The sequence below is a fragment of the Mirounga leonina genome, unplaced genomic scaffold (assembly GCF_011800145.1).
Source record: "Mirounga leonina isolate KUSES-001 unplaced genomic scaffold, KU_Mleo_1.0 Mir_454, whole genome shotgun sequence".
Taxonomy (NCBI): Eukaryota; Metazoa; Chordata; class Mammalia; order Carnivora; family Phocidae; genus Mirounga; species Mirounga leonina.
The window spans coordinates 8717129-8743038 of NW_023270763.1; the positions used below are offsets into that span (position 1 = coordinate 8717129).

The 25910-nt window shown below is 43.6% G+C and overlaps 1 protein-coding gene across 1 annotated transcript; it reads left to right on the plus strand.

The window, feature by feature from the left end:
- The first annotated feature begins 555 nt into the window (after positions 1 to 555).
- Positions 556 to 25594, plus strand: YWHAG (tyrosine 3-monooxygenase/tryptophan 5-monooxygenase activation protein gamma). Its single transcript, XM_034988596.1, has 2 exons — positions 556 to 837; positions 22168 to 25594. The coding sequence occupies exons 1-2, from the start codon at positions 751 to 753 to the stop codon at positions 22822 to 22824; spliced, it is 744 nt and encodes a 247-aa protein (XP_034844487.1). The 5' UTR covers positions 556 to 750; the 3' UTR covers positions 22825 to 25594.
- The last annotated feature ends 316 nt before the right edge of the window (positions 25595 to 25910 follow it).

Genomic DNA, 25910 nt, shown 5'->3' on the forward strand with positions numbered 1-25910 from the left:
GGCCAGGGCTGAGGTCCTGGCCCCCTCCCCTCGAAATTTCCCGGAGAATATGGGGCGGGGCCGTGAATCAGCACTCGCTCGGACTGATGCAGCCTCAGTCCCCGCCAGGGGTCCCCAGTGGCCGCGGAATTAGAGCCCCCCCCCCCCGCGCCGCTTCTCTACCGCTCACGCGCTATGACCACTGGGAGATGTAGTCCTGACCGCCCCTTTGTCCTTGATCTCTCCAACGTAGCACCCCACCGCTGAGTGAACTACAACTCCCAGGGGCCCACGCGCTGGGGCCTGACGGGGCGGAGGTGTGAGGGGGGTAGTTTGGCGGATACTCTGGAGAAACTGGGGTGCAGGAATCGGGGCGAAGTTAAAAACGGGGAGCACTGGCGGAGGGCAACGGGGAAAAGGGGGACGCCCAGAAAGCGGCCGCGAGCTGAGTTAGGGAGGGCAAGGCCAAGAAGCGGAAGGGCCGGGGCGGGACCAGGGCGGGGTGCGCGGGCGGGTGGGAGGGGCCGGTTGCGTCACGCGGCGTGGGCGGGGCCGCAGGGGGTTGTCCGCCCGCGGCACGCACAGCAGCCGCAGCCGCCTCGCGCCTGGTCCCGCGGTCGCAGCTCGAGCTACAGCGCCGCCGCCGTCGCCTCAGCTGCTCGCTTCGTGGGTCGGTCCCTCCGGCACACGGGCTCCAGCCGCGCCGTAGCCGCCCTCCGAGCCCTTCAGGCCGCCCCGGTCTCCTCACCCGGCCCGACCTAGCCCGCGAAGATGGTGGACCGCGAGCAACTGGTGCAGAAAGCCCGGCTGGCCGAGCAGGCGGAGCGCTACGACGACATGGCCGCGGCCATGAAGAACGTGAGTTTCTCCTCCCCTCCCCTCCCCCCGCCTCGCCCCAGCCCCTTCGCAGACGCGGGTCTTCGCGTGGACAGCCCGGGGACTAGTCGTCAGTCGCGACTGCAGCGTTGGCTGCCCCTCCCCACCCACTCGGGGAGCTGGGGAGGGCCCCGACAGCGATGGGGACCCGGGCTGTGACGCGGCCTCTCCTCGAGCGTCCCTCAGGGTTGGCGGCGCTGCCTCCTCGGCCTTCCCCGGGCTCGGGCCGGGGCGGGATCTTGCAGCGCTGGTCTCGGGAGCGGGGTCTCTGGCCCCGTGTCTCCGGGTCCGCTGGGTACCTGAGCGGGGGCCGTGAACATCCTTTGTGCCCCACTTCCCCTCCTCCCAGCCTGGGCGTGGGGGCGGGGGACCGCATGGATGCGGTTCCTCTTTCTCTCCCTGGTGTCTGGGCGGCGCCTTTCCCATTCACTCATCAGGTCTCCTGGTTTTCTAATACTCCCCCCCCCCCCCCCCCCCCAAACCTTCCCCCCTGCCTCTCCTGATGGATCCTTTAGAACCTACCCAGGAAAAATGTAGACTTTCCTGAAACCCTGGGCTCAGTGGTGCAAAACCGAAACCTCCTTGCTGCTCTCACGTTTTTCTTAACAAAAGGCTCCTCTTTCTTTATACCCCAAAGCAGGTCCTCTGGCTTTTAGGCAAGGGGAACGTATGTCTCGTTAGCTTTTTCACTGATCGTTCACAACATGTCCTCTTCATTTTTTCCTAATGTTTTTTGTATTGAAAAGGGTAGGTATTGTCTTTGAAATAAAGGTTATGCATTTAGCTGACTGGTTCAGTTTGTGACACATGCTGTTTCTTTTTTAAATATAGGCACACATCTGTTGAAATTCCTATAAGTTGAAAAAATATTCTCTCTGATCTGATACTGCAAACAAAGCAGTGGTGGGAGGCAGTATCAAGTCATTCTAGAAGATTCTGCATTTGTCATATTGCAGGGAGCCTAGACTGGGTGGAGGCTGGGAGGAGTTATTTTAAAGGAGAAAAAGTCTTTTTTTTAAAATAATTTGTTTTAGGTATATCTGAGGCTTTTTTTTTTTTTTTTTTTTTTTTAAGAAAAGCTAGCGCATCCTCATACTGATGAAAAGAGAATGCTGATCGCCAGTTGTCGCATTTTGTCTGGGATGCAGATTCCTGCCTGTATTGCACCATTTTGTCAGTAACACTACATTTATCTAATGGGCTATCAAGGAGTTTGATATTAGAGGAGGGGGCAAGTGTTGAGCATTATTAAATGAAACATGGAGAATTATCTAATGAATGATTTAGGTTTCCCACTATCTTAATATTTAACTTCCTGCCTTATGTAACAAAGGTTTTGAAAATGCATTTCCAGTGTGAAGTGAATTCAGGAGTGTATCTTCTTGCATGTTAAATCTTGTTAATGAAGCAATATAGGTGTCACAGATTGATTCTTGAATAGCTTTGCTTTTTCATAAAAGATAACAATGCTGATGTTTTTTATTTAAGCCAGCTACCTTAACGAAAACGATTTTTATCTCATTAAGGAAGAGCCCTGAATCTGAAATTGGGAGTATTGCTGTATTAATGTATTGCCACAGATGCTGTCTTAAAAAACATTTTAAAGCTCAAATGATAACTTGTGCATTTAATAGATAACAGTATTGGAAATATGTTTAATTCATGCTATTTAGACTCTTCTAATTTTTCCATATTTCTAGTTTCACAGGAAAGTGAGTGACCTCGCACCTATATCCATAGCAACCCAGTGATGTCACACACAATGACACAGAGGCTGCAATGCACCTAAGGGCTGGTAGGGAGTATGCAAATGGCATTTGTCCAAGGTAATGCAGAAATTAGCAGATAAGCAGGTGGAATTGAGCACTTTACCTTATTCACCAGATAGGAGTTGGTCCAAAAAATAAGGATTTCATTTACCTTTAGGCATGCAAATCAGTGACCTCTAGGTATGCCTCTTCATTTTCCAATTTCTAGTTTACTCACAAGAGTATAAGATACATTTGTATTTTAAAACAGTTGTTTCGTTAAAATTGAACAATAATGGAATAAAATAGCAGTTCCAACAATAATGGAATAAAAATAGCAGTTTTAAACAAGAATATGTCTTCTGATCATAGTGCTGGGGTGGACTGTATGCTTGGGTTTATTGCAAGTTGCTAAGTTGGCAGGTTTTAATAAAAGCCTTAAAAATTATGACTTTCTGGGTCATTTTCAGTAATGTTAGTGAGAATTCGTTACAAAACACATTGAGATTTGGAAAAGTTCTCTTTTGCCATATTTATACTTCTGCTTCTTGTCAGAGTATGGAGGAAAGAACAGTTTGTAAAATAAAGCAGACCTTTTTTCAAACCTGTTTACTGTGACTGAGGAAGTATGCTTACCTCTGACCCTCATTTTCCTCATCTGTAAAATAGGTCAATATCTACTTGAAAAACTGAGGATTAAATAAGGAATGTAGTAGGTGCTCAAAAATAGTAACTATTTATAAAACTTTGTTTCTTCCTGTGTTTATAAAAGTCATCTCATCATGGAGAATTTGGAAAGTACAGAAAGATACAAAGAAAATACTCAGTCCTGTCACTCAAGTGAGTGCCCTTCTAAGGCTGAAATCATCCTGATGATAGGGGGATTAAATTTATTTGCATTAAGTGAAATTATCCTAGTAATACTGTTGGGACCTGTGCAGAGTGGTAGTTGTGTGTGGGTGACCAGGAAGGGAATAGCATGCGGTGTTTTGAAGAAGGAAGGGGGAAGTTTGTTTTTTTAAGTTAATTTTTTTTAACTTTTTTTTTTAAGATTTTATTTATTTGACAGAGACACAGCAAGAGAGGGAACACAAGCAGGGGGAGTGGGAGAGGAGAAGCAGGTTACCCTCTGAGAAGGGAGCCTGATGTGGGGCTCAATCCCAGGACCCTGGGACCATGACCTGAGCCGAAGGGAGACGCCCAATGACTGAGCCACCCAGGCGCCCCTGAAGTTAATTTTTTTTAGTAATCTCTACACCCAGTGCGGGGTTTGAACTAACAACCCGGAGATCACGAGTCACATGCTCTTCCAGCTGAGCCAGTCACGCACCCCAGAAGTTTAGTTTTTTAAGAGAAACCTGTAGTCTTCCATTTAAGGAGGAGTGAACACCTAGATGTTTCTTATTAGACAATTCTGTCTTGTCCTTGGGATGCTAATAGCCTCTCCAGAAGTTAATATGCTAAGTAGGCTACTGGTATTTGCCTCAGGAGGGAGAAAAGGTTCTGGGCTACTCATCTTGTTGAGGTGACTGGGTTGGGGGGCACTGGCTGCAAAAGGCTATCTTAATTATAAAAAAAGTCTTCTTAGAATCAATAAAGTTTAAAATTCTTACTATCTTAAATATTCTCTTTTTCCTGCTAGTTCTTCCAGGAGGCTAGATCAATAGCCATTATCACTAATGGAGTAATGACACCTCTGCGGACTTCAGAGGTGGGAGTTCTGCCAGCCATTATTCTAAGTCATGTGGTTTCAGTTGTTCTCTTCTTTGGGGTGGAAAGAATACAGATGACAGTTGGCTTTTTATGTAGTATTCTTTGCAATAACTGAAATGACATATTAAGTGCTTTTTGTAATTATTTAAAAAACCTTCCCCTATGTATTTTATGAATTACATCAACATAAAAGGTGTTGCTAAATGTATATCCTTGTTACAGAGCTTTGGGTTACTAACAGACCATGGGGAGAATTTTATCGCCTGGTACCTTCGGGAAACATTTATTTATTAAGCCAAACTCTAAATTATTAAAAAGTAGAGAAAATGATTTTGTTTTTATTGAGGTAAAAGTCACAGAATAATTAACCGTTTTCATATGTACAATGCAGTAACGTTCAGCACATTCACAATGTTGTGCATCTGTCATCTCTAGTTGAAAAAATGAGAAAATGGTATTTCTGAAAAGGGATGATGGTTTGGCTGTAGCTGGCTGGATTTCAAAACATTACTGATTCAGGAATGTGTCAATAATAAAGTAACCACAGCAGCTCACAGCCAATGGTAATCGGCACCCTTTTGTCTTTGTTTTCTGACATCTGAACCTTTTCAGCATAAATTGAAAAAAGAGACTTATCTTAGCTAGGCTTATATTTAAGAAGTTACAGGGCTTTAAAGCCATATGATGTTCCCTCAAATTAATAAGAACAATTTATCTGAAATCAGAACAAACTATTAACTATTTGGAGATTATGGAAATGTTGCTGGGTTCTTACTGTGACTCATTTTCCACCCCAATGCTGCCTTCGTTATAAATGCTTTCCCTGCTGTGGGGCAGCGGTCCCCTAATGAACATTGTACAGTGCATTGAGAGGGTGAGCTTTTCAAACACAGGATGCTAAACTGACGGGAATCCCCTATGTATGATGTTACATTCATCGTTCGGGGGCTTCTGAGGTTGCCAAGAGTGTTTCACTCCCATTATCACCAGCCTTCACCCTTTTATCTGGCGGGGCATCTGATTATTTCTGTATTGCTATCAGATTCCATGGGATGTGGAAGAAAAGCACAGACCATTTTATAGGTTTAATATTCAAGGGGGAAAAAAATCACACACAAATCACTGTTTTTTGTCTTTTTGCTTAAGTAAACTCTGTGCCCAATGTGGGGCTTGAACTCATGACCCCAGGATCGAGAGTCGTATGCCTTATCAACTGAGCCAGCCAGATGCCCCTCTTTTTGTCTTTCTAAGTTATGTTTCTTAATGCTTGAGCAGATATTTAAGACTGTAATCGTGGGAGGCTCTGCTTTTTTTTTTTTTTTTAAGATTTTATTTATTTGACAGAGAGAGACACAGTGAGAGAGGGAATACAAGCAGGGGGAATGGGGGAGCAGGGAGCCCGACGCGGGACTCGATCCCAGGACCCTGGGACCACGACTCGAGCCGAAGGCAGACGCTTAACGACTGAGCCACCCAGGTGCCCCTCTGCTTGTTTTTGTAGGTTGAAAGGGCTACCAGTATCAGCTGCCTTAGAGTCTTTCCTTTCATAATCATTTTCCTTTTTTCTTCCCCAAATTCTATTTTAGGTATCCAATATGATTTTGGTTCACTACCACCACATCATCTTACTTTAAATTGGCACTCATAGAGGTCCTTGAATTTTGATTTTACTTTTTTATTAATTTGGGTAAAAAAAACAGTTCCATGAAAAGTGATCAGTAGAAGTTCCCAAAAGAGAGCTTTAATTTTAAGATAAATGGTTAAAGAATTGGTTTGGTCCCATGATTTTGCAGCAACAATAAAAATTAAATCTTAAGGACTTTGCATCGGTCTTTTTTTTTTTTTCTTCCTTTCTAAAGAACTAGTGAAGTCTAAGCCAAATTGTTAACAGCTTTTCACCTGTAAGGGTGTGTCCCACAGAGGGAGATTTTTCTTTACCTAAGTTGAATACTGTTCATGTGCTGCATAGCGGTAGTTGGATTGTGAGTAGGTAAATGGGAATGAGTGTGTTCTCACATATGTAGATTTTTTTCCATGAGATTTAGAAAGTAAGTTTCCAAGTAAACTCATCGGTCTTATCTTCTTAATCTTTGAAGCAAGATCTTATTTTTGGAGAGATCGAAAGCCAAACTGAGTAGGACTCAGGTGTAGGGTCAGCTTTCTCCTCTTAATTCTGTTACTAGAACGGGTGTCAGAGCTGGGAATAGGACAGTGACAGCAATGGGCAGCTGCAAAAGTAATGACAGGAGCTCAAGAGGAGTCCCTTAGCCCCCCTCCCCCACAGCCGAGTGTGCAGAGTGGCTGCAGAGAAAAGGCTAAGAGGTAACAAGAGGAAGGCTTTTAAAGATGCAGGTTTGTTTTGAGGAGGTAGGTCATTTCAATTTCTTGAGCTTTCTGAAAGGAATTACTAATACGACACTTGAGCCTACCATATTTAAATAACCTGGATCTAATAGCGGTCTCTGGTGCCAGTACTTCAAGGATGTGGAAATAAGCTTAAACTTTTTTTTTTTTAACTGAATTGTTTCAATTCAGATCAATACAGTGCTCTTTTTGTAGCAGTCTAATATGAAAAAGTGGACGAGTAGGCCTCTGCACTGGTGGCCCCGGCGTGGATCTAGTAGCCGTGCAGATGGTCCCGTCCTCTTGCCAGCACAGTCTTACAGGAGGGCCTGCCTGACATGGGTAGACTGGTGGATAGATGCTATTTTCAAATGATATTCCACTCTTCACATATGACCTATGTCTAGTCTTTTTATTTTTTATTTTATTTTATTTTTTTTAAAGATTTTATTTATTTGAGAGAGAGAATGAGACAGAGAGAGAGAGAGCATGAGATGGGGGAGGATCAGAGGGAGAAGCAGACTCCCCGCTGAGCAGGAAGCCCGATGCGGGACTCATCCCCCGCTGAGGGACTCATCCCCCGCTGAGCAGGAAGCCCGATGCGGGACTCATCCCCCGCTGAGCAGGAAGCCCGATGCAGGACTCGATCCCATAACTCCAGGATCATGACCTGAGCCGAAGGCAGTCGCTTAACCAACTGAGCCACCCAGGCGCCCTGTCTAGTCTTTTTAAACTACATCTGTGCAATAGAAGTAGACTTCAGGCACTAGGTTTTTTCTATTAAGTTGAAAATGACCCAGTCCAGACGGGCAAGGAGAGAATAAGATAGGAGGCTAAGAACAGCAGGAAGGAACATCCCGAGGCACGGAAAAGCTCATGGGAACAACTGGGTAGTAGAGAAGGAATATTCTTTTTTTTTTATTTATTTGAGACCGAGAAAATGAGAGAGAGAGAGCACATGAGAGGGGGGAGGGTCAGAGGGAGAAGCAGGCTCCTTGCTGAGCAGGGAGCCCGATGCGGCACTCCATCCAGGGACTCCAGGATCATGACCTGAGCCGAAGGCAGTCGCTCAACCAACTGAGCCACCCAGACGCCCAAGAAGGAATATTCTTTAAAATTTTTTTTAAGATTTTATTTTTAAGTTACCTCTACACCCAGTGTGGGGCTCTAACTTAAAATGATCAAGAGTCAGCCAGGCGCCCCTAATTTTTTGTTTTGTTTTGAGAAGGAATATTCAGGAATATTTTGAATTTGGGGATGCTGTTATTTTTTTTTTAAAGACTTTATTTGAGGAAAGAGCATGAGAGAGAGAGAGCTGAGCAGGAGGGAGGGGTAGGGGGAGAGCAGACTCCCTGCTGAACAGGAGCCCCATATGGGACTCTGCCCCAGGACCCTGGGATCATGACCTGAGCCGAAGGCAGACGCTTAACCAGACGGAGCCACCCAGGCTCCAGGATGCTGTTATTTTCTAAGGGAGTCCGGTTTTTGGAAGGCTGTCATCAATGGGACTGATTACTGATGACAAAAATGTCTGGCCTTTAGGATGTTAGGAAATTTGGGAAAAAATTAACAGGTATCACCGTAATAATTCCCCATGCAGGGATATTTCCACCATGTCTTTTTCTGTAGGGTTTATTAGGCTTGCTTTTGTACCTTGCCTTCTCCCTTGACGTTATTTCAAGGATCTTTTATTTAACGTTTATACTCCTTCCAAATTTGTGTAATAGTGCTGTGAATACCTTTGTGGCTAAAGCTTCCAACATAGTTTATATATTAGAACAGAGACCCAAAAGTGGAATTGCTGAAAGACTAAGCATAATTTTTAAGGTTCTTAAAATCATTAATAGGTACTGAGTTTCCTTAAAAGTAGTGAAAAATGTAATTGAATAGGCATTACATACACATACTTCAAAATTCAAGGATACCCTATTGCACTTTTACTACCCGAAGAAAAAGAGTCACGGGGAGCTTGACTGCTAGCAGCAAATCTCCCTTTTTGTTGCTTTCTTGTGGTTGGAATGATTACCTTTAAAAAGAAAACACTGGGGCGCCTGGCTGGCTCAATCGGAAGAGCATGGGACTCTTGATCTCTGGGTGGTGAGTTTAAGCCTCACTTTGGGTGTAGAGATTACTTAAATAAACATAAAAAAAAAAAAGAAAACACTAATATGGAAATTTTCAAACACTTGTAGAGATGGATAGTAGAATATGTCTCCAAACAACCAGCTTCACCATTTGTCAGCATAGCAGTCAGTCTTTTATCTATGTACTTTCTTACTGGTTGGCCCCCTTGGGATTTACCATCTTGGAAGATGGCTTCTTACCAAAAATTGCCCCTCATTTGCCATAAATGCTCAAGTTACCAGCAAGATCTCCCTACATTCAAATTTGGCAACCTCTAATGTAGTTTCTTGCTTAAATCATTTAACCCAGGTGACATGATTTGCATTTTTTCCTTGATTTTAAGAGGTACTTCTCTTTGAAATGCAGGCGCTGCCTCTACCATCAGCCTTTTCTCATGGCGGGGGGCGGGGATGAAAGCCTGGGTGTGTCATTAGGGGGCAGAGGATGGATGGTGTTAAGAGTGAACATTACAGGACTGTGATTCCTCTCTTACTGCCTTAGTTTTTGTTTTATTTTTGGAAAGGTAGATTCTTCTGTTAGTTCTGGCTTTTATGCCTAATCTGAAAGAAGAGCTAAAACCCAATTGGATTGTTGAGGACGATGTGAGGAAACAACTTTGCTTTTGTTTGGCTTTGTTGCTTGCCAGACATCTTTTAAAAAATCATTTTCGCCTTAAGGTCAGTATACTGCTGGGTGTTCAGATGGATGAATATGCTGGTGGGTAGGTAGTAAGCATATATCCTGGCTATCTGGCCCCAGACAACCTGGCTTTGAATCCGTGCTCACAGGTATGGAGCTGACCAATTTAATGAGTTAGCAGTAATTTAGCTGGATATATTGCCATTTTACTTATTTTTTTGCCATTTGAAGGTCCTGCAGGAAAACTTGAGATTTTTGGAAGGGGATCCATTTATTGAGGAAAGGAAAATAATATATAAATTTCAAACAGCTGTAATTTCAGTAATAGAGTAACAGGACATCGAAGTCACACTGGACTTCAGGGGCTATTTGGTACAGAAGCGATGCTGGAGTAGGGTGTTGGGCTAGAAGGGAAGGGGAGAGCATGGAGGGAGGAGGAATAGCCTGTGTAGTTTCAGAGTGTCTAGGAGCAAAATGTGCTGCGGTAGTGTGTGCATTTGAGGTACTCTTAGCAAGAGTCCACAGAAGTGAGGAGGGGCCAGTTCACAAAAGGCCTCATGAAGTCTGAGTTCTTCCTTAAACTATGGGGAGTCCTGGAAGGACTGTAGGCAGAAGAGGACCATAATTCGATTTTTGATCTGAAAAGATTTGGAAATTGAAAAGTACAGTGAGGGGCGCCTGGGTGGCTCAGTTGGTTAAGCGACTGCTTTCGGCTCAGGTCAGACGATCCTGGAGTCCCTGGATCGAGTCCCGCGAGTCCCGCGAGTCCCGCATCGGGCTCCCTGCTCGGCAGGGAGCCTGCTTCTCCCTCTGACCCTCCCCCCTCTCATGTGCTCTCTCTCTCATTCTCTCTGTCTCAAATAAATAAATAAAATCTTTAAAAAAAAAAACTATAAAAAAAAAAAAGGACAGTGAGGCAGAGGGAGAGAGACTGATTAGATTGTTATGGGGGTTGAGTCTGAAGGGATGAGAACCTGGACAAGGACAGTGAGGGCAGGTCTGAGGGGGAGTTTGATGGCTGGAAACAGAGAAGAAAGAGGAGGGAGGAAAAATAATGGACGAGGTGAATTCCATTGTAGTCGAGCTGAGTTTAGGGAGCCATGTAAGTGGAGGCAGCTACATGTTAACACGTGCAAAGCACTTAGAACAGCACTGTGCACAGGGCAAGCACTGTTAATATTAATCGTTCATCGAATAAACGGATATTTTTGTAGGACCACTTAATGACTGGGCTCTTGTCCGAGAGCTGGGGAATACATGGTCCACCTCATGGCGTTCATGGAATGGACATTCTAGTGGGGGTCACTGTCTATCCATGATGGTTAAAACCAGGCATAGTAAGGTCACCTAGGGAAAGCGGAGAGTTGGGAGTCAGAATAAAGAAGCCGAGCCTATTAGTTGGTAGTGAGGAAGGCTGGAAACCAGGAGAGAATGCTAACGAAGGGAAGAGCGGGTCAGGAAAGGGGGAGTGGTTAGCAGTGTTGGATTCATTTAGGAATAGAGATTTAAGTTGAAGATGTAAGGAACGTTCGTTGGGGACTAGAAATAGGAAGGACAGTTGATGGCTTTTTTGAGTTGGGCGCAGGGGTGGTGGGGTGAGGGGTGAATGAAAGGTGAGGAAGTGCTGAGAAGTATAGACTTATTTTCAGGAACTTGATTTTTCAGGAAATAAGAAATGAGATAAAAGGCATCACTCATTTTCGTCCTGAACTTGGGTGATGTGTTAATGGGAAAAAACAGGTGAGGAGGAGGGAAGATCTAGGGGAGAGAAATGACTGCTGGGCTTATAGTGAGGGGGAGGAAACACTGGGTTGGCACACAGGGAGGAGGCAATGATAGCGCCAGTTGTCTGCTAAGAAAAGGCTCGGCTTCCCTCGTGGTCACTCTGTTCTGTGAAGAGGCCAGAGGAAGTAAGGATCGCGAGGCAGAAAGGCTCTGCTGAAGTTAGAAAAACCTTAATGTGCAGGGACTTGTCTTAGGTTGATGTCTCTCTCCCTGTCTCCTCTCACCTCAGTAGGAAAGTTTATATTCATACAAAAATAATTGAATTGATGGACCTTAGAAGAAAGGAATAAAGCCTGAAAGGAAAGAGAAAGGATGGGGTTTAGGAGCACGAGCTAGTAGGTAGGAGTGAGGACAGGTATAACTGGATGGAGTGTAAGAGTTTGATTTTAAAGGTGAGTGATTTTGAACAAGGAGGTCAGGGGTGTGGTTTGGGGGTTAAGTTGTCAAATTTGGTGAGATAATTGAACTATTATTTATAATTAATTTGGAGGAATAGCCTTGGATAATGGAAGTGAAACCAGAGATCTGGACACAGGTATGGACATAGGCGAACAGTCCCAATGAAAGTGAAGAGGACATTGATTCCAGGGGAAGTTGTAGAAGCCCAAGAAAAGGCCTAAAAGGAAATTATTATGAAGGGGAGTAAGTATGGGTTTGTATAAGAAGCTATTTAATTTTTTTTTTTTTTTAAGATTTTATTTGAGAGAGAACGCGAGCAGGGAGAAGAGAGTGAAGCAGGCTCCCCGCTGAGCAGAGAGCCTGGCACAGGGCTTGTTCCCAGGACCCTGGGACCATGACCTGAGCTGAACACAGATGGATGCTTAACCGACTGAGCCACCCAAGCACCCTGAGAAGCTGTTTAATTTTTAACTAATTTTGATTTAATTGCTTTTTAGAATAGGGTTATGTGACTACTAGCCATGGGAGGGCTAGAATTAGTATATCTGAATTTTTTCAAGACATTCGATCAGGTGTTTTCCTGATATGTGGGGTTAAACAGCAAGCTGCAAAGTTTTGACAAATGTCCTAATTGTTAGAAAGTCGGCAGGGGGGTGGGGCGCCTGGATGGCTCAGTCATTAAGCATCTGCCTTCGGTTCAGGTCATGATCCCAGGGTCCTGGGATTGAGCCCCGCATCGGGCTCCCTGCACTGCAGGAAGCTTGCTTCTCCCTCTCCTACTCCCCCTGCTTGTGTTCCCTCCCTGGCTGTCTCTCTGTCAAATAAATAAAATCTTTAAAAAAAAATTGTTAGAAAGTGGGATCAGACTGGAGCCATGGGTGGAACCTAGGCTACTGAAGTGGCCTTATTTTTGCTTAAAGTCTTGTACTTTGGCCCCCAAATTCAGCTTTTCATGATTACATTTGATGCAGATGGCACCCAACCGTAGCACTTTGGGGGGAAAGTGACATAGGGCATTAATTGAGATCTCAGTATGAATTGAGACTGACTGATTTTCAGAAGTTAATTTAAGCAGAATTTAACATTGCAAGATAATAGTATTTTTTTTTTAAAGATTTTATTTATTCATTTGAGATAGAGAGAGAGCATGAGCAGGGGGAAAGGCAGAGGGAGAGGGAGAAGCAGGCTTCCTGCTGAGCCAGGAGCCCAATGTGGGGCTTAATCGCAGGACCCTGGGATCATGACCCCAGCTGAAGACAGATGCTTAACTATCTCAGCCATCAGCCACCCAGGCGCCCCTGCAAGATAATGGTATTAAAATGAGCATATAAGTTAGGTTAGTTTTTGTTTATATCAGATTACCCAAAAGAAAGATTTCTTATTTCTCACAGTTCTGTTTGTTGGCCAAGTAGTTTTGGTTTAGACCAGCCTCGGTGTGGCTAGTTGAAACTACAGTGGCCACGGACGTTTCCCAGCAGCAAGCCCTTCCTGATAAGCACTGTTCAGGCCTCTGCAAAGGAAGTCACATGACCGAGTGCAGATGATAGGGGTGGGGAGCTAGATTCCATTTCTTCGTGGGAGGAGCTACAAAACATATTGCAAAGGAAGGAGATCTATACAGGGTTGGGAGGAATTGTTAGTGCTACTTACTTTTTTTTTTTTTTTTTAAGATTTTATTTATTTGACAGCAAAAGAGGGAACACAAGCAGGGGGCAGTGGGAGAGGGAGAAGCAGGCTTCGCGCTGAGCAGGGAGCCCCATGTAGGGCTTGATCCCAGGACCCTGGGATCATGACCTGAGCCGAAGGCAGACACCTAACGACTGAGCCACCCAGCCCCCCATTAGTGCTACTTATGCAGACAATCTGGGCTTGATACATCATGTCACCTAAACATTCAAAAGTGACTGGTACCATGGTGATTCATTGGTGAGTGCAATGTGGTACCTGCCCCTAAGGACTTCAGTCATTGTGGGAAAAGGAACGATATATATTTAGCAGTACAAGGCATTAGAAGTAAGCAGTATACAAGATGCAAGGTAGAAGTTACTCATACACAGAGTGAGCAGTGATTAGAGCTGCCTGAGAATTTTTCAGAAGACTTCAGGAAGGAAGTTTATGTGGTATTGGAATTAGGACTTGAAGGATACGTGGCGAATTTTTCTTTATGGGTTCTGGAAGTGTGTCTAGGTGGAAGAGCATGAGAGCACGGAAGTGTGCAGTATGAGGAAGAGTGTGAGTATCATGACCGAGCATTGATAACTTGGCACAGGGTTTTTCTGCCTTGGTACCATTGATAATTTGGACCATATTCTTCACTCTTAGAGAGGGGCTGAGCTGTGCATTGTAGGGTGTTCAGGAGCATCCCTGGCCTTTGCTCAATAGGTAATCTCTGTAGAGCTGATTTTAAGAAACTGCTGCAGTGTACCATAGTCCATATAGCACTTGTGTACACACGAGCTTGTTTAATTTTCTGCTGGGAGCGTACCCCTGTCTCCACCAAAACAGATCTATGATAAAAGCAGCAATTATAAATACTAGCTCATTTGTTTGCTTGCATTCAGCAGGTAGCCTGGCTGAACTTTGAAGTCTTGTATTCTCGGTAGCAGGCTGCAGGGTAGTGACAGAGCAGCTTACTTGCGGGAAGAGAGTCAGGAGGGTGAGGGGAGTTGTATACAGATCATGGAAACAGTAAGTAGCAAGACCAAGAGTTGAGGAGGGCTGCCTTCACCTGTTTTGAGGAATTGATTGTGGCCCTGAGGGATAAAATTCTTAAGGCTAGCACATGGCAGTTGTAGGGAGATAAACTTGGTTTTACCATGAAGTTCGTTTCTTTTTTTTTAAGATTGATTGATTTATTTGAGAGCGAGAGAGAGAGCACAAGCAGGGGAAGATGTAGAGGGAGAGGGAGAAGCAGACTCCCTGCTGAGCTGGGAGCCCGATGCGGGACTCTATCCCAGAATCCTGGGATCATGACCCGAGCCAGAGGCAGACGCTTAACCATCTGAGCCACCCAGGTGCCCATGAAGTTAGTTTCTGAAGGTGGATTTAGGCTGAGTTCTCACAGAAGGTGTGTAAGTAGAGGGTGGAAGACCTTCACTCAGGATCTGTAGGAGGGGAAGGAGCTGTGGTTTGGTATTAGTGTGGATTGTCTGTACTTCGGGAAATTAACATACATAATCTCAGTATGTTTCTCTCCTTGTTGTTCCCCACCCCGCCTCAATAGTGGCAAGAGTGAATGCTTTACAATGAAAAATACTTGTGGTAGGGAACGGAAATTTCTTAGCCCTTTTCAGATTTGCTTAAGTATACCTGAGTGATGAACCTACACAGTACTCTTGTTCTCATATTGGGGGAGGGGATGAGAAATAGTAACATACATCAGACTACATGGGAGTTTATTGGAAATCACAAGAGGAGAATTAATTATTAGAGGTTTGTGCTCTGTGACAAGTGACTTTGTATAGGCCCATGTATTACGAAGTGTGAAGTATTTGGAATTCGGAACTCCTTGAACACACAGGAGTTAATGTTTAATTGCTGGTGTGTGTGAAAGTGCTGTGTAGACTATGATATAGTGCAGCAGTTTTCTCTTTACAGCCTTATTGAGATAAAATCCACATACTGTACGGTTCACCCATTAAAAGTGTACAGTTCAGTGGTTTTTAGCATTTCAGGGTTGTGTTAGCTGGCGCCAGGATCAGAATCCTAGAATAAATATCATCATTCCCCAAAAAGAAACCCTGTACTCATTGGGAGTCACTGCCTACTCCCCTGCCCTCAAAACTCCCCAGCCCTAAGCAGCCACCAGTCGGTTTTGTGTTTCTGTAGAATTTGGGACATTTCCTGTCACTGGAGTCCTATAGTATGTGGTCTCTTCTGACAGGCATCTTTCATTTGGCATAGCCTCTTCACTGCCATCCATGTTGTAGCCTGTGTCCCCATTCCATTCCTTTTTATGCTTGAGTAATACTCCATTGTTTGGATAATACTGCATTTAATTTAGTCTGCTTACCAGTTGACATTTAGATTGTTTTCGCTTTTGGCTGTTTTGAGTAATGCTGCTAAGAACCTTTGTGTACAAGTTTTTGTGTGGACATTGTGTTTTCATTTCTCTTGTATGTACTCACCTACCGGTGGAATTGCTGAGTCATGTGGTAATTCGACATTTTCAGGAACATGGTGCTGCCATTCTTTATTTTAAGGTTTTTATTTATTTGAGAGAAAGAACAAGTGGGAAGGAGAGGCAGAGGGAGAGGGAGAAGCAGGCTCTCCACCAAGTACATTACTGCCTTTGGGCTTTTTTTTTTTTTTTTTTTTAAACTTGGTTCTCAAAATTGGTTTTAAACTTTAATTGTAGATACAGTTATCAGGGTGAATTATGGAGTGGGTTTGTTTGAATTGGTACTGTAACAGGTCAAAATCCAGTCTTCTCAATCTCGACTGCTTCCCAGCCACTCTGTTTTCACACCTTTCTAGAAATACACTGAGAAGACAGATACTTTCTGAGTGGCTAAGAATTCCACAGTATGGATGTGGCATAATCTTAATTAGTTTCTTTTTTAAAAATAATTTTAAAAAATAAAAATAATTTTTTTTAAACATTTTATTTATTTGACAGAGAGAGAACACAAGCAGGGGGAGAGGGAGAAGCAGGCTCCCGGCTGAACAAGGAGCCCAGCGTGGGGCTCGTTCCCAGGACCCTGGGATCGTGACCTGAGTCAAAGGCAGACACTTAACCACCCAGGCGCCCCTAACAAGTTTCTTGCTGAAGACCACTTAGGTGGTTCCAGGCTTTAGCTGTTAGCAATAATGCAGTGAATCAGTTTCTGGGAAGGGAATTGCAGAGGGGCGCCTGGCTGGCTCAGTCCCAGCAGCGTAGGACTCTTGATCTTAGGGCTGGGAGTTGAAGCCCCACGTTGGGTTAGAGCTTACGTTAAAAAACGGGGGTAGGGGTGGGCATTGCGGAGGCAAAAGGCTGTTGACTATTTGTAATTTTGTTAGTCCTTTCCAGATTGTCCTCCATAAAGGTTGTACCGGTTTATAGTTTCCCACCATGGATGAGAGTCCTGTTGACACCATCACCTTCACAGCAAGTCACAAGACTTCGGCATTGCCAGTCTGATTGGTGGTTTATTCCTCTGCCTGTACAGTATATAGATCATGTGTCCATTATGTGGATACTGATGCCCATCCTGCACCTTGTCATCTTATTTTTTCTGTTTTTGGCATAGGGTGTTCATATATAGCAATCACTGTGTTTATCTTTTTCATGTCCTCTTGGCACTTCCAGGTGGTTAGTACTCCAAACCTAGGGGCACAAAAAAATGTAAGATGGGGCCAAATGTTATACCTAGTGTCTGCTAGTCCCCCCCTTTTTTCATCTTTTCTTTACAAGACTATTTTTTTAGAGCAGTTTTAGGTTCATAGTGAAATTGAGTGGAAAGCACAGAGCTCCCGTGTACCATCCCTGCCCACAGCACCCGCCCCCCCCCCCCACTATCAACATCTCAGTGGTTTGTTATAATCAGTGTTTATAATCAGTGTCCTGGGGGCACCTGAGTGGCTCAAGCCCCACATCGGGCTCCCTGCTCTGTGGGAAGCCTGCTTCTCCATCTCCCATTCCCCCTGCTTGTGTTCCCTCTCTCGCTGTGTCTCTCTCTGTCAAATAAATAAATAAAATCTTTAAAAAAAATAATAATCAGCGTCCTGAGACCTACAGTGACACATTGTTATCAGCCGAAGCCCATGGTTTACATTAGGGTTCACTTGGGGTGTACATTCTATGGATTTTGGCAAGTGTGTAATGACAAGCATCCACCATTAGAGTATCATACGGAATAGTTTCACCACCCTAAAAATCCTTTCACAATCACCTATTCATCCCTTCTGTCTTGTTTTTTGGATGTGAACCCAGTTCTTTCTTTGTGGAAACTTTCAGTGTTCTTAAATTAGTGTGTCTTATGTTCACTACTGTAACTCCTATTTTCTTTTTTTAAGATTTCGTAGAGCAGAGAGAGCACAAGGCCGGGGGGGGAGGTGCAGAAGGAGAGGGAGAAGCAGGCTCCCCTTTGAGCAGGAAGCCCAAAGCTGAGCTGGATCCCAGGACCCCAGGACCATGACCTGAGCCAAAGGCAGAGGCTTAACCCACTGAGGTACCCAGGCGCCCCTTATTTTTTTAACTTCTACACAAGCTTTTGCGAGATAGAAATAGATTTTAAATAAAATAAGCCTGAAGCAAGTTTTTTTCTTATTTAAGAAGATATTAAATATATGAAGTTGCATTCATTACAATTTAAGGTTCTTGATAAGTTGAGGAAATTGTAAAAGACTGGGTGCTCTAAGTGTTGGGGTCAAAAAGTCATCTAAATAGCTTTCCAAGATTCTCAAGGGTTGCTAATCTTCATTGAAAAGTCTCTGCATCAACTCTTAGGGGAAAACACTAATTAATATCTGATTCCTTAGCATCTGGGATTTGGGGAGTTCCAGTTCTTAAACTGTCCTTTAACTATCTGAGAATAACAGACTTTGGGGGTCTTTTTACTCATCTGTTTATCTTTAGCTCACTAAAAGAAATTTGAACTTGGGCTAGTATCCTAGTCATTGAGAAGAGAGAAACCTTAATTTTGTTTTTAGGCAGAACATGTGACATGCCAGAGGATGCGGACTTCCTACATTTTACAACAGCCAGGACAGTGTATTTTGGGGACCGTATTTACAAGTGTTGCATTCTTAGAAACAATTCAGTGACTGTTTGGAAAAATAATTACCTCCCTTCCCAGATGATACATATCTCTCATCTTCCCACATTGAATTCTCTCATTCTATCTTGGTTACTATGAGCATATATTTTTTTTCCTTTTAAAAGTTATCTTTTGGGGGCACCTGGGTGGCTCAGTCGTTAGGCGTCTGCCTTCCGCTTGGGTCATGATCCCAGGGTCCTTCGATCGAGCCCTGCATCGGGCTCCCTGCTGAGCGGGAAGCCTATTTCTCCCTCTCCCACTCCGCCCCCGCTTGTGTTCCTTCTCTCGCTGTGTCTCTGTCAAATAAATAAAATCTTAAAACAAAAGTATCTTTTGACTTCATATATATTTTAAAGATTTTATTTATTCATTCGAGAGAGAGAGAGAGAGCATAAGCAGGGGGAGAGGGGGAAGCAGATTCCCCACTGAGCTGGGAGCCTGATGGGTGGGGTTCCATCCCCGGACCTGAGGAGATCATGACCTGAGCCTCCCAGATGCCCCATCTTTTGACTTTCAAAACTAGTACCTTTGGGATCTCTATTTTAATGTAAAAATCACAGATTCATTCTCACACAAGTCCTTTTGATCTTAAGGGTTTTTTGAAATTCTGATTTAAGGTTTTTAGAGAAACTTTCCTTTGAGCAGACTTTTTAAGAGTTAAAGGTTTTTCCCTCTAACTTAGTTTTTCAGTGGCAGAGAACATCTGGGTATGTTCCAAATGTGGTTGAGTTTATTATATCTAAAGGTGATATTGACACTTCATAATCTCCATGTTTCTGTTTGAGGCAACTATACAGACTTTACATAAGCACACAGTGCTGCCTCTGGGCTCTGCAGCTATACTTCATTTGCAGCAGGAGGAGACCCAGCAGTATAAGGTACTGGTGAGGTCATTTGAGCTTTAAATAGTTGCTGGCTCTGGAAATAAGGACAGCATGATTTAGGGGAAAGGCCAGAACTCCATCTCAATGGCCTTAGGCACTCTGGCTTCTCTGCATTGGAGACAGTGATCAGGTTGCAGTAGAGGCAGCCAGCCTTTGGTATTCAGTGAATATAGGCTGCAGTCCTATGGTATGCGTGCCTGAGGTTTACAAAGGCCTCAGCATGTTTGAAAGCCAGTCTGGGGAGTTTTTTCAGGCTATATGAAACCAAAGTTTATGGAAAGGAAGTGATGTAAGGTAGCTAAGGAAATTTCAATTTAGAAGAGAAAACAGGATGAAATGGAGATGCGATACTTGATACAGGGATATAAGCTAGCAGATGGTTATGTAAGAAATTTAGAGGCTTCTTATGCTGAGAATTAAAATGGAAAATTATTCAAGGTATTCTCAAAAGTAATTGCTCACACCTCTGTCACTTTACTGGGTCAAGAGCACTTTATCGTTTATCTGATACACTCTTACAATAACTTTATGAAAGAGGCAGAAATCTGGGTTTAACAGAAAAGAAAATCAAGGCCCAGAGAGATGACAATTTTGCCTCAAGGTCACTTAGTAAATGGTGGGACTGGGAAAACCCATCTTCTGGGTTAGGTGAATACACATCAGAAATCAGCAGGAGTGACAGTGTGGTCTGTGGGTTGAGCAGAGGGTCTCCAAAGCCTAGAATATAGAAAGAATTGGATATGGGGAGAAAAAAAAGAATTGGATGTATGATATGAGCTGCCTTATGCCAGAGAAGTGGTGTTTCCACAGGGGAATGGGGGTCGGGGGTCATAGAATGGAAAGCACCTCTGTCCTGGTTTCCTTCTGCTCTGAAGTCCAGTAGTACAGAAACCCTGTCTTCCCAACTCTACCGTCAGTTTCACAAGAAGGCCATGTCTGGTAGAGGTCTTATTCTTTAGTATAATGGGAGAATCAAAAATGCATAGTAAAAGGGTAACATAAGAAAAGCTGCTAATCAGTATAGGAAATATTTTGAGTATAGGGTACCTGGGTGGCTCAGTCGGTTAAGCGTCTGCCTTTGACTCAGGTTGTGATCCCAGGGTGCTGGGATCAAGCCCCACATCAGGCTCCGTGCTCAGCTTGGCATCTGCTTCTCCCTCTGCCCCTCCCCCCACTGGTGCACGCTTGCATTCTCTCTCAAATAAATAAAATCTTTAAAAAAATTTTGAGTATATGTCATTTGCTAGATAACTGTGGGAATTAGTGAGCAAAGGATGATTAATTCTTTCAAAGAATGAATTGCTTGCAGTAAACTCATAAGTATGATTTGGTTTGTGTTCTGATTTAATTATCTCCTGAGAGATACTATTTAATTTACACAACCAGTTGCACTAAGCATAACCCTTCCCACCTCCCGGGTTATGAAAGTGCCATACATACTAAATGTGAATGATTCACACACAGAAAAAGTCTCTTGGTATCCCAACCCCCCCCCCCCAAATAGTTTTGGTCTTTCACTTTGGATTATGTCTCCCTGCCCTCCCTTCACATCTATAAGTAATAACAGATGTTGTATAGATGCTACGGTTGATCCACACAGGGATCAGTGAGGATTAAAGAGAGTGGCCAGTTTTAACGGGGTGGAAGGAGAGATGGGGAAGATTTCATAGAGGATGTGCATATTAACTGTCAACTTGGTTCTTGACACTTGTATAAGTATTCCGGGCAGGGGGAGAAGAACAAAGGGCAGAAGTATGAAGTTTTTGTTATACTTAACATGTTACGACTGGAGCCAAAGGTAGGAGAGGACAAGGTGAGAGAAGTATCTAGTCCTTCTGAAATAGTTGATGACCTGGGATTCTTGATGTTGTGGCTTAGCCACTGACTTAGTATACACCAGTTTAGATACAATAGCCAGACAGACAAAAATGTGCTGTCTGATTAGGAATAAAAAATAAGCTCTAGCCTCCTTGTAAAAGTTTCTCTTTTATGTGGTGGACAGTAGTATATGGCTCTGATATGACAGGCATGCAGTAACAAATTAAGTGAATGTAGTGTTATTGGCTCGATTTAATTTTTTTGTTATAAGCAGTTTTTTGGTAGTCATAAAAATATAGATCATTGGTGTGACGTTGCTCTAGTTTCCTCAGGGTGGTTAATCATTGGGATGATGAAGATTGAAACTTAGAAATGTCCGTATTGAAAGAAGCATTAATTCCTCTGGCCACTTCAGCTTAGAAGTACCTTGCTCATCTCTGCATTCTTTTGTATCACTGATAGTGTTCGGAGTGCAACAAATGTGTTCTCACGGTTGCTAACATATCTCAGTGTTCAGACTCAGTCCCGTGCCCCCAGTTTTGACTTCCCTTCCTGAGGTTTGTAATTCATATAGTCTTAACCCAAGAGCAGAAAAGCCACCTCCTGTCTCAAAAGGCAACTTGAATTTGACTTCTGAATATTCTCACTGAAAAGGGATGGAACTGAGTAGACAGGACAAGGTTGGAAGGAAAGTGTCAGTTTGATTGCCAAAAAAACTGTTGAGGTATCTAACAGCCATCTGTGCTTAAAATCCCCAGGATTGGTATATATGTAATGTTACAGGAGAGAACTATTGACCTTTTGCAATTTAGATCCAAATTTGGTTTGTCATCTAAGAGCTCACCTTGATAGATCTTCAATGAAACAGCTATGTGAAAAGTATGTGTCCTTTTCTAGGGAAGAAGCAGGGGTTCAGGCACCACTGATCCAGCTTCAGTGTTTTCCTTGTTTGTCATTTGTTCCAACTGTCCCCCTTCCGCGCACCTACACAGTCTCACCACTCTGTCCATCGCTTTAGTCACCTGGTGGATCTGTTAGTGTTGTAGTGGCATAAAGATGTGGTCGACCCAAGCAACATCATCTGGACCATAACTATTCTTTATTCTCTCCTCCTCATAGGTGACAGAACTGAATGAGCCACTGTCCAATGAAGAGAGAAACCTCCTGTCTGTGGCCTACAAGAATGTTGTTGGGGCACGCCGTTCTTCCTGGAGGGTCATTAGTAGCATTGAGCAGAAGACATCTGCAGATGGCAATGAGAAGAAGATTGAGATGGTCCGTGCTTACCGTGAAAAAATCGAGAAGGAGCTGGAAGCGGTATGTCAGGATGTGCTGAGCCTGCTGGATAACTACCTGATCAAGAATTGCAGTGAGACCCAGTACGAGAGCAAAGTGTTTTACCTGAAGATGAAAGGGGACTATTATCGCTACCTGGCTGAAGTCGCCACTGGAGAGAAGAGGGCGACCGTCGTGGAGTCCTCTGAGAAGGCCTATAGCGAAGCCCACGAGATCAGCAAGGAGCACATGCAGCCTACTCACCCCATTAGATTAGGCCTGGCTCTTAACTACTCCGTTTTCTACTACGAGATCCAGAATGCCCCAGAGCAAGCCTGCCACTTGGCCAAGACCGCCTTCGATGACGCCATTGCCGAGCTCGACACTCTGAACGAGGACTCCTACAAGGACTCCACTCTCATCATGCAGCTCCTCCGCGACAACCTAACGCTCTGGACAAGCGATCAGCAAGACGACGACGGCGGCGAAGGCAACAATTAAGGCCCCCAGGTGGACTGGCAGCGCCCGCTGATGCTACTACTGCAGTCTTTATTTTTTCCCATGAGCTGGGGGTCGGGTGGGGGAGGGAAAGGGAGGGACGACCTTCCTAGGGAGAAGCCCACGACCTGTCCTGTCTTTGATTGCCTCTTTTGACATTTTTGCCAAAATACCACTAGTGGAAAGTCAGGCTAGCTGTGCTGGTATTGGAATAGCAGCCTCACACTGGCGTATGGACTGTTCTGTAGATGAATGCAGGTGGAGCTGTCTGTCTTTAATCTAACTTATTGCTAGAGAGTAGGGTTTTAAGACGAAAAGAAAACTGAAACAGGATGGCCCTCATTCAGTAAGTTCTGTGGTTCCAGTAAGGATTTGTATATACATACGCTCTTGTCCTACGTTTTGGGTACTTTCTATCTCATCTGTTCTAGCTGTGCGTTTTTTTTCAGGGTGTACTCGACCAGCCATGGACTAGTTTAAATCCCAAACTGACAGACTTGGCACATAAGGTGTGTTTATCCTTATGGTTTAGGCCTTGCCAGTTTCCTGAAGTCTCGGATTAGCTGACAGTATTAACACTAAATTGCAGTTTACAGTATTTCTACATTACAGCCATATGTAACATCAAGCCATTGATTGTGTATTTTTTTTTGCTAGTCATTTTGGCTTTACATCCTTAGCCTTATCCAGGTTGGTTTTGCTGTTCGCTGTCTCCTAGGCCAAAAGGCTTGCCTGAGGAGAATTCAAAGCTACTTTAGGTTTTGGTTAATAGGTGCTTGGCAGGTGGCTGTGGGATTTTTGTCCTTTCTTCTTAACTCAAATCCACCACAAAAATGATTAATCACTTTAATAGAAACGTTAAACACCACAAAAATAGAGAAAATTCAGGTCTGTATGTCATTTATTGTGTTGATATTTTCAGAGAACTCCTGATTTTTAAGCTGCCACAGCTCCTTCCTCAGGGATCACGCTGCCATCACTCTTCACTTGAGTGTTCCCCACTGGACCTTCTGCTGGTGGCTCTTGGGAGGGTGGAGACGCTGTTGAGCTAGAGAAGCTGGGCAGTCATCTTGAGGAAGTTTGTGGTGCAGTGTGTGGAAATTCAGGTGCTAGAAGCTTACTGGTAGAAAAATCCAAAGGAAGAGCTCTTCTATTCATAAGCATTCTGTCCAATTTTGGGAGCCTCGTAAGTATGTCCGTTTTTCCTCCCCAAAAACACTCCTTCCCCAAGCAGTTGTTGTCGGAAGATGAACTAAAGTCATTCTCAGATAATAAATCACTCCTATTTGACCAAGATTTTTTCTAAATAATATATTTTTTTTAATGAAAGCATTGAAGTGGGAGAGTCCTTTCTCTCTTATACAGTTGACACACGCTCTGGAATCGAAAACTACATTGCTGTTTCCACAAATCTGTTCTCAGTTAGCCTTAGGTCCTTCATTCTCATTTTGGAAAAATCTGTCTGAAAACATGACCTGTTGAGTGTGTGTTCAGCCTTTTTTACAAGATCAGAAACGGTATGAACTCCCGAGATCTAGGTAATGACGCCAGACTTGTTTTGTCTGTTCCTTTGGTTTATTTAGTCAAGGAGAGGTATGAGTAGTAATTGAGGAGACACTTGACAGTTGCTTTTGCTGTTTACCAAAATTGAACTTAGAGTTGGGAAATGAAGATGTTTGACAGGATCCAGGTGACAGTGAAGAACAGAACGGTGATGCCCTGTAGCATGGCACAGTTTACCCAGCGTGACTTTCCTTAGAAGGTTCCCTCCATACGCTAGAGCAAAAGTCCCAGTTAACTGAACCCTAGCAGAACTAGAAGAGAGCTGTACAGCTTTATGTGCCATCACCGGGGCCTAAAGTCAATGCCATGGATGGGAAATGATTTGGGGGGAGGGGGGGTAGGTGGGGCTTTCCTTAACTTATCTTCATGTCCAGTGAGCAGTGTTGTGTCCTTCCTTGTAGCCTTTGGAAATGATTTACTGGAATTACAAAACCTATTTTTTCTTTTAAATTTCAGCTTTGGCTCTGGCTGCTTTTTAGAATAATGCAAGATGCAGTTATACCTGAGGGCTAAAAATGAAGAGGGAATGGGAGACTTGATATTTAAGCAGCTTGAATGGTTTCTTTTCTTTTCTTTATTTTTAAAGAAATGCACTTGCCTCTGATACTGTCTCTCCAGTGAAATGATCACTCCTCCATTACTCTATTGATACAATATTGTGCATGCTAGTGTTGTATTTCTATACAGTAGCTTGAAATTTATTAACTTATACTGTAGGTGTTATGTATTCCTATGACAAAAAAAAAATTAAGTCTTCAAATTTTTTAAAGTTTTTTTTAATTTAATTTTTTCCTTTTGGGGGTACAGTTTGCTCTACCAAATAGTGATCGTAACAAATTGATCTGTTTTGGATGTTGCTATAGTGACATGCAGTTATATATTTTGTTTTTTGGGTGGGGGGGGGAAGCAAAAGAAAACACCAGTGTTAGCTTAATCTTAATGTCTGGTGTTTGTCATGGTGAAATTATAACTATTACAGTGTAGGAGAACAATGAATATGTTCTCTGAATGAGCCTTTGTGCTTTTTGTCATGTTATGCAGTGAACTATTTTTAAGGTCTAATCAGTGATTATTTTTCCAACTCCGTGTTTCTCTAAGGAATTATTTCACACACGGACCATTCTTAGCAGTTTTCCTCAGTGATGGAATATCATGAATGTGAGTCATTATGTAGCTGTCGTACATTGAGCAAATAAACTTACAGATCTGATGTCAGTGCTACTTAGTTTTATTTAAATGACTTTAATTTCCCTTTGCTTTCCAAGGGTTGGTTGGACTGGGGGCAAGGGACAACACTGTCTTGGAAAGTGTTTATAGCTGGGAGTCAGACCTGTGTTTTCTGACCTTGAAAAATCATTGCACCTTTTGGGCCTCCATTGTTGCTCCTACAGAATGAGCATGTTCAGATAGATCTCTAAAGGCCTTTCAGGGGGTGTGATTTGTGAGAAGCACAGATCTGAGTTTGAATTATGGCTCCTTTTGATCCTTGGGCAAATTCTGAAACTTCTGAGCTTTGGGGTGTAGCT